The following is a 19703-nucleotide window of genomic DNA, read 5'->3' on the forward strand; positions in this document are numbered from 1 at the left end:
TTTAAATGCTCACATAGTCACAGGCCTTAAAAGCACATGCAGATGATGAACTTTCACTCTATTGTGCTTAAATTCTGCAGTCTTCACAATCTCCTGTGGTTTGACCTGTGGTTCCTGGTCATCTATAAATCCTAACTCAACATTGCATATCTTGCGATGTGACTATTGCAGATGCACATATTGTGATATGGATGCTCAAACAACATATTGTGCAGCCCTCATATTAAAGATTTACATTTCTGACCATTTAGTGGTTACAAACACATAAAAATGATTTTTGCTGCTTGTTCAAACTGCTCAGTTAAAATGAGCCAAAACAACGCAATTCTTGAGATTGTTTATGGAAAAGCTTAATTGTTTTATGTCAATCCACCTTAAACTGTAAAAACCATTGAAACATGAACACAATCCCCAACGACATGAAGGCATTAGCGTTATCTAAAAGAAGGCTTTAGAATAATAAACAGCAACACAATCTGTACAGTTTCAGTTTTTTATTTTAAGTTCATTCCTTTAACCACATATTTAGCAGTCAACACCAAAGTAGCCCAATTCTTAAAAAGTAACAGCATAGAAATGTCCATTTCTGATTGGATGTAAAACAGACATAAACCTCTTTTCAATTTAGCTTAGAAGAGGCAGTATATGTTCAAGAATGAGTGTGTGTGCGTATGTGTGTGTGTGTTGATGTATATTTGGAAAGGTGTGAAACACCTGAGACGCAGTCACGATCAGTGGGAATGACTGGCAATGGGTTCTGATAACATCTACTGTTTCCATACATTTGTATGTCTTAAGGCTTCAGCCGTTTGTACTCTGCGTACGGTACATAACCCATATATACAAAACAAAAAGTAGTACATCTACCCCCGCGGTGACATCATAGACTGTGACAAGCGCAGCGCCGGGACAAAAATCTGAAAGTGTGTTTTTGTAGCGCAAAAATTCACATCAGTGAGATTGACAGCACCGTAGAGTCTTTCACATAACATTCGGAAGTGCAGCACGTTCTCTATGTCCCGCCACTGGCGTTCACAGAAGACGGCGAATATCAAGAGGGAAAAAACATAAAAATATCAACAAAAAGGTGGAACTGCACAGAAAGCAGAGCCGACTTCGGTGGGTGCGGGTCGGGATCATATTCAAGACACCATTTCTCAACAAGACACGATCTTGAGAAGGAAGTTCACGTTTTAGTTTGCACCTTTTTGTAACAAAAACAAAACATATCAATACAAAGGCAAACAGCCCCAAAACCCCTATTGAAGAAGAGAAAGAGAGAGAGAGCTAGAGAGAGAGAGAGAGAGAGAGAGAGAGAGAGAGAGAGAGAGAGAGAGAGAGAGAGAGAGAGAGAGAGAGAGAGAGAGAGAGAGAGTTGAACCCTTTCTCTCTGTCTGTGGACAGTGACGTCACAAACAAGCAAACATATATACTGTATATTTATATATATATTTATCTTTTTTATATATACAAAACACACTGTTCTCCCACATTTCAAAATACACCGTGCTCTAATGCTCTCATAGCTACAACTCGAACAACTTTTATACTTTACATTTGTTTCATACATTTTTTTTTTTGGATTTCGTTTTAAATTCAAAACTACCCAACAGCAGCAATCCGTACATTAAGAAGGAACAATCCGTTTGTTTAAACTCTATTTTTGGTACATTACTCTAAAGCGTATGTATATACACACACACACACTGTATATCTGAAATCAGTGTATACTCTAGAACATAGGTCTCAAACTGGAATCCTGGAGGGCCGTTTTACTCCAACTCTAATCAAACACAGCTGATGCCACTAATCAAGGTGTTCAAGACTCTTTTGAACACCTCGGGCCCTATCATACACCTGACGCAGGACCAACACAACCCTAATTTTCCCACATTGCGCAACATTGTTTAAATAGTAAATCCATTTGACCCACTTTGTGGACTCATGGGTGTGCCAGTCTAGAAAGGAGGTGTGTTAAGGCACATTGTTGGCGCGTTGCTATTTTGATGAATTGAAATAGACCGCGCCATTGACCAACTACAAGCTGGTCTAATGTCCAGCGCAGAGCGCGTTAGTTGTGTGCCTTAAACGCGGACAGGTTGCTTAATCCACAGAGGATGTACAGCGATACACATATCTTTACAAATGAAAACAATTAAAGGATTAAAATATTACAAAAATTATTATTTTCTACATAAATATAAAAACCACTGCCTCCATGCCTTCATCTCAGGGGGCTTTTTCAGATTATTCATGACAATTTGCATTTGTATAATGTTGTTGTTATTATTTGCTCACACTTCATTATTATTGTTCATTTATTCATTTGCTGGAAATTAAAACTTAAATCAGAAATAGTTTTGAAACAAATCTTTGCACTTAAACGAAATTAAATATGTAGGCTAATGGATGTATACAACACCATTTCCTTATCCACGAAAGTAAAGGAGTAAAGTAATGAGTAAAAGTAAAGTAAAGAGAAAGTAAAGAGGCCGAATGGAGGAGGATCATCCTTTATCCTCACACTGCAGATGGTTTGTTTAACTGTTTTCTCGCTAGTGAAGCGTTCAGTTTTTTCACTTGCAAAGTCCGCCATGTAAAAAGGCAATTGCACCATGGCGCGACGCAACTGACTCTTAAAGGGAATGGGAGACGAGTCTCTGATTGGTTTAATGCACGTTATGCTCAAAACACACCCATAACTCATTAAGGGAATAAGCACAACCCCTGTTAGACCATGTGCTGTGGCGCAAAGCGTATTTTTTCCGTCCTTAAAAAAGCAAAAGTGGATTCAGACACGCCCTATGTGCTTTAGACTTTGTGCCTAGATCGTTAAAATAGAGCTCCTTGATTATATGGATCAGCTGTGTTTGATTAAGGTTGGAGCAAAACTGTGCAAAGCTGCAGCTCTCCAGGTATCGAGTTTGAGACCGATGCAATAGAATTTAATTTAATGCAATAGTACATTCAAACACAGATCCTTCGCTAGGCTTCCTACAGAGCCCACTTTACTCACTAGTGTTTTAAGAAAACACTTCTCCAGGCACAATAATAACAGGCTACTCTGATTACCCACTTTCCACAATCGCAGTGCCACCAACACACCAACAAATACATCCCAAACAACTATTTTTTTTAATGCAATTTATCTCACTTTTTAGTTTTTTTTTAGTTGTCATTTTTATTTTTGTGCAGGAAATAAAATATATATATATATAAAGTTTTTGGGGGGCTCTGTGAGCGTCAGATTTGAAGATAATGTAAAACAAGATATATTAATACCCCAGCAAACATTTTTTTTTTTTTAAGTTAGACGTCTGTCAGTGAAAGTCTAATAGATGTCTAGGAATAGCCTAAAACTAGACTAGTCATCATATAAACAGAAATGAATGACTACACATATGAAGTCTGTCTAATCCCTGCAAACAATTTTGTGTTTAATAGACGTCTAATATACGTCTAAACATAGTTGTCTTGGCTAAAACAAGGATAAATTTGGGCTGTCAGTGAAAATCTAATAGACATCTAAGAACAGCCCAAAACTAGACTAGTCGTCAAATAGACAGATTAGACAGACTTCATATGTGTAGTCATTCATTTCTGTTTATTTGATGACTAGTCTAGTTTTGGGCTATTCTTAGATGTCTATTAGATTTTCACTGACAGCCCAAATTTATTCTTGTTTTAGCCAAGATTACTTTGTTTAAACATCTATTAGACATCTTTTAAAAACAAAAAACGCTTGCTGGGATCTGTTTATTTGACGACTAGTCTAGTTTTGGGCTATTCTTAGACGTCTATTAGACTTTGACAACCGAAGTGTAGCCTTGTTTTAGCCAAGCTGTCTACATTTAGATGTATTAAACACAAAATTGTTTGCTGGCTACCTAACTATTTAGTGCAAATCAACTACACATTGAAACGAACAAACAGAAGAACTGAAGCGACTAAGCTAACCACTACTCAAATATATTCTCATATATAGATTTCTGTCAATGTAGATCAAATATAAATACTTTATCAATATACGTACATATAGGGTAGATATCTCTATTTCTGTGAACTATTTACACTACATTTAGCTGAAATGGTAAAAAGCTAGGTAGCAGGAGTGAAACTGCAATGCAGTGCTGCAGCCACACACACACAAACAAACACACTCTTACAATGAGGCTGATAGCGCAGGATCAGAGGGCTCCGTCGCTCATACAGCAGGTAATCTGAAGCCTTTGTGTCAGTGTGTATGCAGACCATGCAATAATGCAAACCTCTGCTCTACCATGGAATGTGCTTCTAGAGTCGCCCTGGGGCTGAACAGTCAAGAGAAAAAGAAAACAGACAAACAATGCATCAGACATACCCCAAAAAAAACCAAAAACACACGCCACTGTCCTTAGAGAGAGAGGAAGAGATACCTGAGATCCAGACGGTCCCACCCCGTTTTTCAAAAACCCAACCCACAAACCCTTTGAAGAAGAATCTCATGCTGCAAACGCTCCGGCCCATTGCTTGCTGTAGTTGAAGGACTTTTTCAAGATGGCAGATCATATTTAAAGTATTAAAATAATGGATTTTCCTCTGATTAGGAAGATCCGAGTTCATTTGAAGGGGTGTATTGCTACCGCCTTGATGATTTAGCACAGCATGAGCGTAAATATTCAACCAAACCAAAACATCAACACACCTGTGATCGCTGCAGAATCGGGTGTCTTTAAAACAGTGCAGGTAGATATTTTAAGACTAGCTAACACACTACTGCCTGATACATCACTAAAGTAGCTGCGGTCCCTTCGGAGAGACGTTTTTTTTTAGAAAAAACGAAACATGACAGCACATCTTTTTTTTGTTTGTTTGTTTTTTTGACACAAAGCGATCCTTGCCTGGACGGTAGAAGTAGCCCTTTTTTTGTTCTGATCTCGCAGCTTTCACCCCAAAATCCGGTCCTTGGTTATTATTATGCGGGATGAGGCAAAACTGGAGTGTTAAAAAAGGCCACTCCTACGGACGTCGTCATCTAAGTGCAAAATACCATGCTCTGGTAGGTTAGCTAACTGGTCAGCCCTGTGTCTGGACGGTACAGTTTTGTTTGTTGTTTTTGATTGAAGGAACATAAAGGGCTGTGTAAGTCAGCCGGGGTGTGATTGTCCCAGAGAGCGACAGTGAATAGGCAGTGGGTGTGGTATGGTACACATTCTTCATCTGGCTTGAGGTCTTTGAGGGTCTTTAGGGGGGTTTTTTGGGATGAGAAATGTCCCAAATCGAGTGCCTCTCTCCTGGATGATGGGGCGGGAGCCAAGGCAAATGAGTGGGAATAGTGATGCATGATATGCGCTGATATCTGATGAGCCATTATGTTTCACCCCTTTATGCCGATAGATGATGCTGATATCTGTTTTATGTTTGCGATCCGTCAAGTTTGTGATATTTATTCTCCATAACCTGTAGCTTTTGTTCATTATATCAAATCAGACTTGATTTGATGACACAGATCATTGCTTAAAGAGATAGTTCACCCAATAACGAATATTTACTCACGATTTACTAAACCTCAAGTGGTTCCAAACCTTTATGAATTACTTTATTCTGTTCAACACAAAAGAAGATATTTTGTAGAATGCTGAAAACCATTGACTTCCAAAGCAGGAAAAACAAATAGTTTTTCCCTCTCTCTGTTTAAAATTGTTGGTAAAGTGCTGTCAACAAATATTTTCCTCCACATCCCATAATGCACAGCGCACTACGGCAGCTGGATTAGTCCAAAAAGGCGCAGTACTGTTTGCGGTTGGGTCAGTTTTAGTTTGGATTATGTTCTCACCACAAATGAACCACTCGAGGGTTCATTTGAAAGCGAGGTGGTCTCGGTACGCTCTTTTGGTCCGCTTTTGGTGCGCACTCGAGTGCGATTGCTACATTCACACCTGCCCAAACGAACCGCACCAAGAGGGAAAACGAACTCTAGTGTGATTCAACTGAACTAAATAAAGCAGGTGTGAAAACAACCTTAAGGCTCGTACACACCGGGACACTTTTTGTTTGCGTTTATCATCAGCGTTTTTCCAAGACGTTTTTCCAGATTCAAATCCAAGCGATTTTCACTGGCGTCGAGCAGAAGAGTATGCAAAATCACTCCTTGACATTAGATGGCGCTACACAACTTTAAGCTTCTGGCACTTGCTTGTAACACAGAAGAAGACAGAAAGTTGACACGCTTGTTGTTAAAGTTACTTGTAATTCAAACAAGCATGGATGGTTCAAGTAGCAGCTTCAGGTCTAGCGATGAAAAAATGTTTATTGTTCACCAGAGTAATAAGCAGCTCCACGTTGATATCGTCTCTAGGAATCTTCTTCAATGTGCGCTCGCAATGACAGTTTTCACTTGAGCGCCTCCAAGTGCTGTTTACTGTAACTTCAGCAGCTCCGTGGACGTGAACAAAAGTGCCAATCTGATTGGTGGAGAAGGTTTTGACACGGCGTGCCAAAAAACAAAAACAGCATGAGGCGTTTCTTTAAAAATGACGTATTTACGCCTGCTGCTTTGCGTGTTGGTGTGCACGATCACATTGGCGCCCTTTATTTAGTCACAAGGCGTTAAACGTTGATGGAAAATGCGAGCAAAAAGCGTCCTGGTGCGCACGGGCCTTTAGACAGATTCGTACCATTCCATTCATACAAATAGTCTTACTGGGTGGTCACCGGGACCTGGAGAGGGTGGTGACATCAAGTCAAATTTGCATTTTAAATCTGGAATTTGTAAACGATGTAACTTACATAAATGTAAATCTTACTGTTAGCACTCCTAGTGGACAATTAAGTTACTGCAGGCTCATAAATCAACATCATCTAATCGGCAGAATTTCACATATCATTCTAACATATCCGATGCTAACATTTTCAGCTGATTTGATCAAACTTTCCGATAATAATGCGCATCACTAGTGGAAAGATATGATTGGACGAAGGAGAGGGGATGTCAGTGCTGCATGAGGTCTGGTTGGTGAGCGGCTCATCCAAATCCAATACTTTTCTCCGTGCTTCCTCCTTTGGACTGGAGCAAGAATAAGAGCTTTATTCAGATGTGAAGGAATCGACACCGTTCAAGTATTAGAGGAGGAGGAGCGGCGCATAGATGACTGGAGGTACAGGTTGAAGTGGTGCGAGATGAGTGGCCGAGGAGTGATCTGTGCTCTTATAGACTGCAGGCCAGCACCAGGCTGTTCTCCTGAGAATTGGCGAGGCGACGGAGACTGGCACTGGAATAGCCTTCATCGCTGCAGCTACTGCGCAAGCTTCCCCGCTCGTCAGAGTCGCTCACGCTGCTGGTGCTCCACTCCAGGTCTCCAAGCAGATAGTCTGTGCCCTCCACGTCAACATCCACCTCTTCTGTAAGGCAAAACAAACAGAAAAAGGTTGGGCAGATATTCATTTGTTATTCTTAGAAATGTAATGCAATATAATGTGTGTTTATACAGAGCAGGGATGCCAAACTCAAATCCTGGAGGGCCGCAGCCCTGCACAGTTTAGTTCCAGCCCTGCTTCAACACACTTACCTGTATAGGTTTCAAACAAGACTGAAAGACTTAATAAGTTTGATCAGCTTAGGGTTGGAACTAAAATGTGCAGGGCTGCGGCCCTCCAGGAACTGAGTTTGACATCCCTGCTATAGAGCATTTATTGTGTATGGCCATACACCCAAAGCACTTCACAATCATGAGAGGGAGGGGGTCTCTCCACACCACCACAGTGTGCAGCATCCACTTGGATGATGTGACGGAAGCGCCAGTGCACTCACCACACACCAGCTATAGATGGAGTGGAAAGACAGTAATACAGCTAATTCAATGGATGGGGATGATTAGGAGGCCAGGACACCGGGCTTACACCCCTAGAGTTTTACAATAAGTGCCTAGGGATTTTTAATGACCACAGACAGTCAGGACCTCGGCTTAACATCTCATCCGAAAGACTCAGTAAAAAGTCCCCTTCACTATACTGGGGCATTAGGACTCAGGTTGAGTGCCCCCTGCTGGTCTCACTAACACCATTTCAACCTAGTTTTCCCAGGTGGCCCTGCTTAGCCCACAGGGAGTAACCGTTTTCCCGCTGCAGGGTAATATGGCTGTGGCAAGATCTACCTTATTATCACTGTAGTGCCTTGCAGTGGTCAAACTAAATTTACACAAATGCTGTGTCCCAACTTGCACAGTTGTTCCAAATCATACTATGTTCAAATTCCTTCGTTACCATGTTGCATTCCGAAGTTACCCAAATGGTTTACTGTTTTCGGTAGAAATTCAAAGTGCTGATCTGTGCGTACTTTAACAGCTAATATTGCAAACAGCACATTGCGCATTGGCTGTGAATTTAAATAGATTTACAAACAAGAGTAAAAAATGTTCAACTACAAACATGGTGGATGCATGAGAATGACAGTTAAGTAGAGAGGCTCTGCTAAATTGTTTGAATAAATCTTAATATCTTAATATATAATGTTTTCTGCATTATATTTCATCTGCAACAATGTAAACGTTTATGCAAACACCCGAGGAGTTTCTCTGCATGAAAAACTCACAAATGCAGATTAGCCTGCAGCTGCTTCTTATGGTTTTTCTATGGTAGACAAAATTAAATATGAAAGAAATGTGGATGATGTGACAAGATGATTGACAGAGGACGTAACGAAGAAAAATAATGGTCTGTTAATGAGGAAGTAGTATGTCCCAAATCTTGCATACTATTCTATTACACACTCAAAAGTACATACTTTTTCTTGACACAACAAATAAGTACATCCTTTTAGGAGCTAGTATGAGTATATAGTATTATAGTACTATAGAAAAGCTAGAGCCAATCTCCCACTATTAAACTAAATGGTTTTAAGAACAGTCAGGTATGGTTTTAGTTGTATTTTAACTTAAATCTGGTATGCCGGAGAATGATTACAAACCGATTCTTGAGAGTGTGTCTGCATGGCATTGCCATTTTGTTACCAAATTCTTCACAATTGACTTAGCGGAAGCTGCCTTTTTTTTTGTTTTTCTGTTATTTAATTAATATCTGATTAAAAGGAGTCTCAAAAAACAGAAATATCTTATTATCATTCATATCACCCTTTACATTACATTGGTGAAGTTTGTTCCTTGCCACTGGCTTGCTTGGTTTGGGACTTGTGGAGCTGCGCATCCATAGATTTGATCTTCAGTGTTTGGACTTTCAGCTGTGAAAATTAAACCACACTGAACTGAACTAAACTGAACTTCAACTTTAAAAACTGGACTAACACTTTCAATTTACTAGAACTTCTATGTTCAGCTGCTTTGACACATTCTACTTTGTAAAAGCACTATAGAAATAAATGTGAAATGAATTGAACATTTGTGTACAAAATTAAACTGCATCTATGCTGACTGGACCGGATCATCACAGAATGGAACTATCCCTTCGAGCTAAAAGAACCATTCAGCCCAATAGTGGGAAAATGACATGGATGAGCATGGTTTTAGCATGGTGTAAAATAGGGCTGCACGATATTGGAAAAATCTGACATTGCGATAATTTGTTTTGCCACGATATATATTGTAATATGAATATAATTTCACTAGATGGTTTGAGTATCTCTATTTGGAAAGATTTCATTATTTCAAATATTTTAAGATTTCAAGTAATCTACAAATTGCTTTATTAATTTGGGTAAAAAACATTTACAAAGCTGTTTACGCTTGATCTTGCATAAGATCATAATATTAATAAATATATAGTTTTAATATATAAAAAACATTATTATACTTAGAATTATTTAATCATTATTATATAGAATCATTATTAATTAAAATAATAATTACTACTTTGTAGAATTATCAGTTGTTTTATGTTCTTATTTTACAAAACTCAATAATATTTAAAAAATATTTAAAATTATAATCATTGATGATAAATATTATGATATGAAATGATAGTTATTATTAGTTATCAATGAATTATTTAATTATTATAATAAAGAATTATTATGAATTAAGGCGGCGTGGTCGTGCAGTGGGTAGCACGATCGCCTCACAGCAAGAAGGTCACTGCTTCGAGCCTCGGCTGGGTCAGTTGGCATTTCTGTGTGGAGCTTGCATGTCCTCCCCGTGTTGGCGTGGGTTTCCTCTGAGTGTTTCTGTTTTACCCACAAGTCCAAAGACATGTGGTAGCAGGTGAATTGGGTAAGATAAAACTGACCGTAGTGTATGAGTGTGAATGAGTGTGTATGGGTGTACATCCGCTGCGTAAAACATATGCTGGATAAGTTGGTGGTTCATTCCGCTGTGTGACCCCAGATTAATAAAGGGACTAAGCTGGAAATGAATGAATGAAATATGAATTAAAATAATAATTATTATTATATAGAATTGGCGACACGTTGGCTCAGTGGTTAGCACTGTTGCCTCACAGCAAGAAAGATGCTGATTCGAGTCCTGGACATACAGTTTAGGTGAATTGAATAAACTTAATTGGCGGTAGTGTGTGAGTGTGAATAAGTGTGTATGGATGTTTCCTAGTACTGGGTTTCAGCTGGAAGGGCATCCGCTGTGTAAAACGTATGCTGGATAAGTTGGCGGTTCATTCCACTGTGGCGACCCCTGATGAATAAAGGGACTAAGCCAAAGGAAAATGAATTAATGAATACATTATATAGAATTATTTAGAATTATCAGTTGTTTTTTATGTTCTTAATTTACAAAACTTAAAATGCAAGAAAATAAAATGCAGTATATGAAATTAGCTTTTAAAAATGATCTTTAATTATAATTAATCAAGATATTTATTATGATATGAAATGATAACTATTATTAATTATCAATGAAATAAATAAAGTTAAATGATCATCACTATAGTTGCTAAAACTAGAGACAAAAACCCCACAAATGTTGACGGATGATGTTAAAACAAATGTCTGACAGTGTGTCCACACTGCAAGCAAGTGGAGTGACACGACAAACAAGATTGATCACATTATAATCAATGAAGCTGTCAGCAGTGCACACTCAGCTGCTTAAAAAGGGAGTGATCCAGTTTTCTCATAACAAACATACACAATACCACCATCAGCCAAATTTTCCTTGATAATCCTGATCTATTGTCATGTATGCACAACACGCTTAACCAGGCTTATGCAACATTGTTAACGCCAAATAAAAAAATCAATTCACATGCAGAGAATTTGTAATGCCATGCAATCCCTGCGCTTTAATGTCATTTAAGAACTTGTTTTCAATAAATCCTTATTAAGGTTACAGCATTTTCATGTGCATTTTTGAAGAGCACTACGTTTCGCCAATCTGGTCCATTATCTCCATGGCAACATTCCAATTTAGGTGTTAAAGCATTCATCATGGTGCGGCAGTCTGTCTGTGAGCCATCTGTTTGCAGGACAGGCCACAGCATATACAAAATAAACTCTCCGAGAGACCATTATTTGTCTGAATTCAGAGAAAAATTCTGTGGGCTTCATGTGTGATCATCAAACTGTGCATGAATCTTGTGTGTTTGATGACAAACGGTTCTAAGTAGAATCATTAGGTGCGTCCCAAATCGGATTCTTATGCACTATTCTACGCCATTTTGTAGTATAAATAGTGCAAGTATTGCATTCACACTGAGATATCTGTTTTATTCTAAAAAATAATAAGTGCACTTTAAATACCCTGATGATGCACTTATTCAACCGTTAAAATAAAGTGTGGAATGTTGGACACTTCACGCACTCAACGGTCGCAGTTTTCCTCACGTAACAGAAGGGGCAGGGCTATCGGGCACTGATGTTGGTGAATCCAGTTATGTTCATAGCAGGTATTATTTGGTAGTTTGGTCATTTAACTAACACTAAAAATTTTTAATAACCGGAAATTCAAGCTGTGTCCCAGATGTTTGCCAAATTAGGGAGTTAAATCAGTGTTTCTCAACCACGTTCCTGGAGGAACAGCAGCTCTGCACATTTTCCATGTCTCCTTATCCAAACACACCTGATTCAGATCCTCAGCTCATTAGCGGAGACTGAAAGACCTGTGATGGGTGTGACAGACAAAGGAGACATCCGAAACATGCAGTGTTGATGGGCCTCCAGGTACGTGGTTGAGAAACACTGATTTAACTCACTAATTTGGCAAACATCTGGGATCCTGCTTGAATTTCCGGTTATTAAAAATTTTAGTGTTCCATTTGGGATGACACTAAATTCATATTATGCCCTTGAGTGTGTGAGTGCATAAGAGCATACACTCACCAGCCACTTTATTAGGTACACCTGTCCAACTGCTGCAAATTTCTAATCAGCCAATCACATGGCAGCAACTCAATGCATTTAGGCGTGTAGACATGATCAAGACGATCTGCTGCAGTTCAAACCGAGCATCAGAATGGGGAAGGAAGGTGATTTAGGTGAGTGGGGGAGATGAAAATATCTGTGTTTACCATTGGAAAACTCGTAAAGCTAACTCAGTCACAAGAAGCACGTCTTAGCCAATCACATATTGGCTTTTAATTTTCTTCCCTTTATATATATAAAACGATGCTTATAACTTTAACTGTCAAAAGCTATTAGGTACAAGTTAATTAGTAAAAGTAATTAGCAACTAGGGTGCCAAAGTGGCTCAGTGGTTAGCACTGTTGCCTCTCAGCAAGAAGGTGACTGGTTTGAGTCGCGGCTGGGCCAGTTGGCGTTTCTATGTGGCGTTTGCATGTTCTCCTCGTGTTCGCATGGTTTTCCTCTGGGTGCTCCGGTTTCCTCCACAGTCCAAAGAGATGCATGTGAAATGGGTAAACAAAATTGGCCTTGTGTGATTATGAGAGTGTATGGGTGTTTCCCAGTACTAGTTTGTGTCTGGAAGGGCATCCGCTGTGTAAAACACATGCTGGAACAGTTGTCGGTTCATTCCGCGGTGGCAACCACTGATAATCAGGGACTAATGAAAAAGAAAATGAATGAATGAAATAGCAGATTATCTGATTTTGATTGTAATACAATAATGTGTATCTTTTGTAAAGCTGCTTAGAAACAATAATTATTGTGAAAAGCACTATACAAATTAACTTGAATTGAATATGCTTTGGCATTACCACTAAAATACCAGTTTTCAAGTAAGGGCTTGTGGGTATTTAAAAAAAATTTCTTATAGCTTCAAATGGATCTTATGAGTTTGTCCTTGATATGCGCAAGTTAATTATTGCATGCTTGGTAAATTGTATAAAAAATGCATTAAAAAAGTTCTTACCTTTTTACATGATTAATCTCAAAGAACTGAATGCTGGTTTAATGTATACTAAACGAGCAGTACTGGTTTGGACATGTTGCAAAAGCAAACACTGTTCAGTCCCCTTGTTTGCTCTATAGCTTTACATTCACATCCATCTATGTTTGTTTGACTTCCTGCGCAATCATCTGTTGCCAATTTCCCATCTGTATCTGTTTGCTTTATCAAGCCTTACATTTACTTTACATTTAGGTTAATCTGCGTCCTACTTCCCGCACTCAATCATTTCATTCAACAATGCTTCTTTTTTAATACTTATTTGTATTTAAAACATTTGAATTTCCTTTATATTTTTTCTATTTCTTATGCATCTCTAATGATTTAATAAACTCGCCTTGCCTAATATTCCAGAGTACAGCAGGAAGCATTACATTCTGTGGGGATTTGCAATTGTCCATAATTCTCAGTCAACATTCATTCATTCATTCATTCTCCTTTGGCTTAGTCCCTTATTTATCAGGGGTCGCCATAGCACCAACTATTTCAGGAAACACCCAAACAGTCGCATTATACACTAAGGCCAATTTTGTTTACCCAATTCACCTATAGCGCATGTCTTTGGACTGTGGAATAAACCGGAGCACACCGAAGAAACCCACGCCAACACAAGGAGAACATGCAAACTCCACACAGAAATATCAACTGACCCAGCCGGGACTCGAACCAGAAACCTTCTTGCTGTGAGGCACCAATGCATCATCAATGCATTGAGATATCAAATGGAACCAAATCGATGGCATGATAATTGTAACCGAACCAAACCATAAGACCAGTGTAGGTTCACACCCCTAGAATATGCACTAGATTCTGAAATGAGCCAATTGTAAAAAGCTCCTAGGAGTGTGTCAAAAAAAATCCCATATTTAAGCACTATACTATGTTATTTTAGTCTGTTATTTTGTTTAAATAGAGTAAGTAATGCATTCACACTGAAAAATCTTAAAAGAATAAGTGCATTTTAAATACCTGAATGATGCACTTATTCTAGCGATGAACAAAAGTCTGTAATGTTGCAGACTTCATGCACTCCGGTTCACAGCTTTACTCACATAGAGGAAGGGCAGGAGCTTTCGTGTGCTAAGGTTAGATTATTTATTTTGCATTGTACAAGCATAATTCTCCAATAGAGATAATTACACCCCTCTCGATGGTCATTGCCGTTGTACTTATGACATGTACTATTAAACAATTCTGTAATTTTTTCAGTAATTTAGCAAATGTGAAATGTTGTCTTGGAAATGGATTGAATTTTTGGTTAAAAAACAAATGTGTTCCGGCTGGGAAGGCAATCAACACTGTTGAGAGTATATGTGCATAGTGTGTCATTTGGGACACAACTCTAGTACTTTGACCACTAGACTATTCAGCTGGTATTTAACCAGTGTGAGTTCATTAGCTCTACCCACTGAAACTCACATGTTGGCTGACCACTACATTAGTAGAAATCATGAGGAAAATGCTATGAAAAATGCTTTAAATTACAACCTTGCATCAAATGTTTAATATTACGATACTGAATATAGATGGTTTATAGTAACTTGTTCTACTAAGTAGCATCTACTTGTTTTCTCATTTTTTTAAAGAACCATTTATTGGGACAAACACTTGTGTGACAATAACTCAGCGTAGAGCAGTCATGTGAGCTCTCATGTGATCCTCTCATAAATACATCTTCTAGGCAGATTATGGTAGTTAAACCAGAAAGCCTTTTAAAAGGCTGATTTCACATTTGGATTGAATCTTTGGTCCAGATTAGAGTAAGATTTACAAATCAAACTCATTAGCAACTCTTAGGGGCAATGTTTGTTCACCTAAATTCTAGTGTTATGTCTGTTGTAAATTCAGCTCTGCATCACAGTAATAATTTAAAATATGCATTAAAATGAAAATATATTAAAATAGATATTTAATTTTTCATTTGCAATAATATTTCAGAATATTTTACTGCATTTTTTTTTTCAAATAACTGCTTTTTTATTAAAAGCAAGTTTAAACACTAAAATGCCCCATTTGCTGCTTTTATATATTTTGATTAGCATTACAGGTATGATTTTTAAATATAATTGATTTAATAACTAATTTCAAATAACCAATTTCTTTAGTTTTTCTTTTGCCATGATGACAGTACATGATATTTTACTAGTAATATTGCAAGATAACAGTATTCCGCTTAAAATTAATGGCTTAACTAGATTAATTAGGCTAACAAGGCATGTTAGATTGATTAGGCAAGTCACTGGACAACTGATTTGTTCTTTAGCAGATCAAAAAAAATATTTTTTATATTTCTTAAGGAGGCTAATAATGCTAACGCCTTAGTATTAATGGGCACTCTATACTGCTCAGTGAGCACCATCTTTCGGATGAGACGTTAAACCAAGGACCTGACTCTCTGTGGTCATTAAAAATCCCAGGATGTCCTTTGAAAAAGAGTAGAGGTTTAACCCCGGCATCCTGGCCAAATCTGCCCACTGGCCTCTGTCCATCATTGACTCCTAACCATCCCCAAATCATAATTGGCTTTATCACTCTGTCTCCTCTCCACCATCAGCTGGTGTGCGGTCTGGCGTGAAATGGCTGCCATCATGTCATCCAGGAGAACCCCCCAAAATGTGTAAACTGCTTTGAGTGTCCAGAAAAGCGCTATATAGATGTAATGAATTATAATTAGTATAAGTACCAGTTAATTTGCGTTGTCATTATTGTTGTTAGTTCATTTATTTATCTTCTTTTATAGTGCATGTCGTATATTGTTCTCATGTCGTATATTGTTCTGTATGTTTAAATAATTGTCACTGAATATAAACAACTTTCAAAAGTAAAAAAAACAAACACTTTTGACTTCAACTGAACACTTTGTATCCGTTGTTGACCTGATTCAAGCTGCTGTGGTGGCGTGATGCAACACAAGTGACTCTGGTGTGAACACCAATGCATAAATACCTTGGTCAGAGTCGGATTTGTCTGAAGAGATGGTGGAGCCCATGCTGTCCATGCGTGTGCGCTCCACACCCAGCTGCTCCAGACGCCTGCGCAGGTGCCGCTGTTCTCTCTGCAGCTGGTCTATAGTGTGCTGGGCCTTCCTCTCGCTGTCCTCCAACCTCTGCGCACAAACACACCAGTTTATCCAACTGAATGTTGAATTGTGGAAAGCAGCAGTATTTTCTAGTTCATTATAAAACAGCAGATTTAGAATCGCATCCTTCAACACTGACATTCATATTGACTGAACTAAAGTAACGAGAACAAAACCAGAATTCTGCCGAACTGAATGCGACTAATTTATTGATCTTGTTTGAAGTTTGTGATTATTGCTTGTTTTCTCGATGAGCCTGCGAGTCCATTACAGCATTTTTTTTGTTGAGCTGAGCATTTGTTTTCTATTGTTGTCAATGGTAGCACCACATTTTTGATGGCCTGCAGCGTAGCGAGATTTTGAGAGGGCATTCAGCTCAGACCGCTCTGCGTTTTTTCATCTGTTGCAAGTTGAAAAACACCGCGGACATCAGTGTCACTTTTGAGCTAGACGTCCAATCACAGTGGAGGAGGGGCGGGACAAACCACACAACTGTCAACAATTAAGGTCTTTGCACACTAAATTTTAAGAATTGATCATGTAAACAAATCTTACATACTGAGTCCGATGCGTATTAGTTAATCTATTATGAAAAAAGAAAAAGCATATTGGAGTCAGTTCAAGTAGTGACGCTTTGTTCTCTTTTCTCTAAAGAAGAAAAAGAAAGAGGAATAGGCTACATATTGTGTTGATCCAATACTGCATAGAGAAGAAGGAGAGTTCAGTTCATTATCAAAGAGCTACGCTATGATTATCCCGAAATGCAAAGTTTATTTCAGGAAATCAGTGGACTTTTGATACATTGCTTGTGATACTTCACCCATTCACGTACGTAAACAAATCCTGAAAAGAGACTGGCAGTACCTATAGACATTATAATAGATGGCGGCCGCATTGGCGTGTCGAAGCAACTGACTGAAAGCGGACCATGCTTTCGATGTAACTACAGAAGATTTAAGCTTCAAACAAAACATTTCAAAGTTATTTTCAAAACAAAATTTGAGCAAGATGCTAATGGTCTTATCCAATGATTTATGCTAAACTAAGTTAAAAGTGCTCCCTCCAGACCCTGAGATCGTCTAAATGAATTCGATGGTGGTTTAAAGTCCGCATGAACTGTAAGCTGCTACCATTATTTTTTTTTCGCACTGTGATGCAGTTCCTAGAGAAATTAAATATTAAATGAGAAAACAGTGGGTGGGGCTTGTTTTTTTCTGCTGCGAGCTGATTGGATGTAGTAAAGTAGGCATTTTATTCAGAACGATCGGGAAAAGGGTTTAGGGAGAGTTATTACACCTAACAGACAGTACCGCCTCACCATTTCAGTTTGTTGTCAAAACTGACAATTGGAGGGGTGTGGCTAAGTGTGTTAGCCACTCCCAATACCTCAAACAGACGTAATCTGAGAATTTAATAAACAGGAAGTGCTTTTTCAGATTTCAATTAAAGATTACAAGGTTAAACTAGATTTTATCTTCTTAATAATGTGCACAGAATAATTCTTCACCACAAAACAAGCAATGAGCTAACAAAATCATGTGCTTTTTATGTGACATTTCATTTGTACTTTAAGCATGTTGGAGTTTTTATGCACTCCAGGTGTTGTTCCCAATGACGCCACTTAACCATAGCACAGTCCCTACAATTACAATCACTACCTGCCTCTCATGACTTACTGCTTTAACATCTTGTTTTCATGCCACCAAACACACACTGTGTGCTGGCACATACCTTGATGTGTTCCTTGGCCCTCATGAGCAGGCTGAGAGTTGTGTGCCTGTTTGACTCTGGTCCTAAGGGCACGAGGGATTTCAAGCGCTCCAAACACAGTCGTAAATGTGCCCTCCTGAGCGACATGAGGAAAGACAGACAAACAGACAGACAGAGTGAGTCATAAAGGAACCGCAACTGCTTTCAATGCAATACTTTCAACACGCAGCAGCAACGACATGAATTATAGAAAGAAATTACAGAGGAATGTGATCTGCACTGTTAACATTTTAGAGCTTGCTCCTCACATGAAGGCAGAGTAAGAGTAAGACTTGGAGAATTAAGTATACTGACTAGTTTTATCGTACATTTTACAGAGATTTTGTTTTTTTTTAATTAAATATCAGTTATTTTAATACATCGGCACATACAAATACAGTCTCAGCTATAGAGTAGAAAATAATAAGAAACAAACAAACAAGTAAACAGGATACAGGTTTCTGCTGTTCTGACATGAGCAGCAGATGTGAATGAATGGCGGAAGAAAGTAGTTCCTCTTACAAAAGAGTTTTTGAGACACTCCGTGTTTGATTTTCTTTTTTATATACACAATTATGCTTTCGAACTACTATAAATGCAATATCAGACGAGTAGCAGTGCGATGTGGCTGTATATCCGCACTGGTGGACATTAAGGCACTCGGTCTGCGGCCTTGTGCCAACGCACGCCTCACACCAGTGTTGATATACAGCCATAATCACACTGCTACTCGTGTGATATTGCTCATATAGCAGATACAAGTTTGTATTCTTTAATAAATACTTTTATATAACAGTGTTCTCACTCTTTCGTGGACACCAAATATAAGGACTTTTTAAATCACTAATAATTTTAAATCAAGCACCTTAGAAAACTCACACTCCCTGCATATAATGTATAGCGCCATGAAAGTGCTTCCAGTACTTAACATTTCACTTTTGCTGCGTTGAGTTTGCTGCAAAAGGGGGCGGGATTAAACAAGACGAGCTTGCTTTTCCGGTCTGTCGCATTCATGTAAATGCGAATGAATGAAAGTCTATGGGGAGAAAAGTGCAGTGTGACCGCGGCTTTACACTTAATATTTACATTAAAATGTCATAGTAATGATGGTGCTTCAAGATCATTTTAAACAGTCATGTTAAAAGAAATTAAATACAATTCAATGAATTAATTTCTTAGTTTTTTTTGTTTAGTTTTTGAAAGCAGCACAGTGCAACTGGTGACATATCACCATACACTTAAAGAGCCCCTATTATGGGTTTTGAGAAGGACCTTCCATGTAGTGTGTAACACAGCTCTAAGTGAAGTGGAATATCCAGCTAAGGCTTAAATCTGAAAGTGCACCATGTTTAAGACTGTTGATTCATCTTTAAAAGAGTTGACTCGTTTAAATGAATCATCGCGGTAACAAGTCTTTAGCCATGCCGGCGTGACGTCGATACGGAACTCAAGCCCCGCCCATTCGCTGTGAGCAGACCGGGGAAAATTTAAACCCCCGGCCCCGCCCACAAACACTGTAAAAGACAAGTTAAACAAACACTGTAGCAGATCCCGGTTGAATCACGTTGCGAAGACGCTGAGGTCTGAAAGTT

At 38.6% G+C, this 19703-nt stretch overlaps 1 protein-coding gene across 1 annotated transcript in view; it reads right to left on the bottom strand.

Moving 5' to 3' along the window:
* Positions 1-479: 479 nt before the first annotated feature.
* The window catches only part of mxd1 (MAX dimerization protein 1), a 62734-nt gene continuing 43510 nt past the window's right edge, over positions 480-19703 (bottom strand). The window contains exons 4-6 of the mRNA XM_056457424.1: positions 18094-18208; positions 16230-16389; positions 480-7380 (exon numbers count right to left, since the gene is read on the bottom strand). Coding sequence (XP_056313399.1) covers positions 7187-7380; positions 16230-16389; positions 18094-18208 — 469 coding nt within the window. The 3' untranslated portion in view covers positions 480-7186. The remainder of the gene's footprint in view (positions 7381-16229; positions 16390-18093; positions 18209-19703) is intronic.

The sequence above is a fragment of the Danio aesculapii genome, chromosome 5 (assembly GCF_903798145.1).
Source record: "Danio aesculapii chromosome 5, fDanAes4.1, whole genome shotgun sequence".
In the NCBI taxonomy this organism is placed as follows: Eukaryota; Metazoa; Chordata; class Actinopteri; order Cypriniformes; family Danionidae; genus Danio; species Danio aesculapii.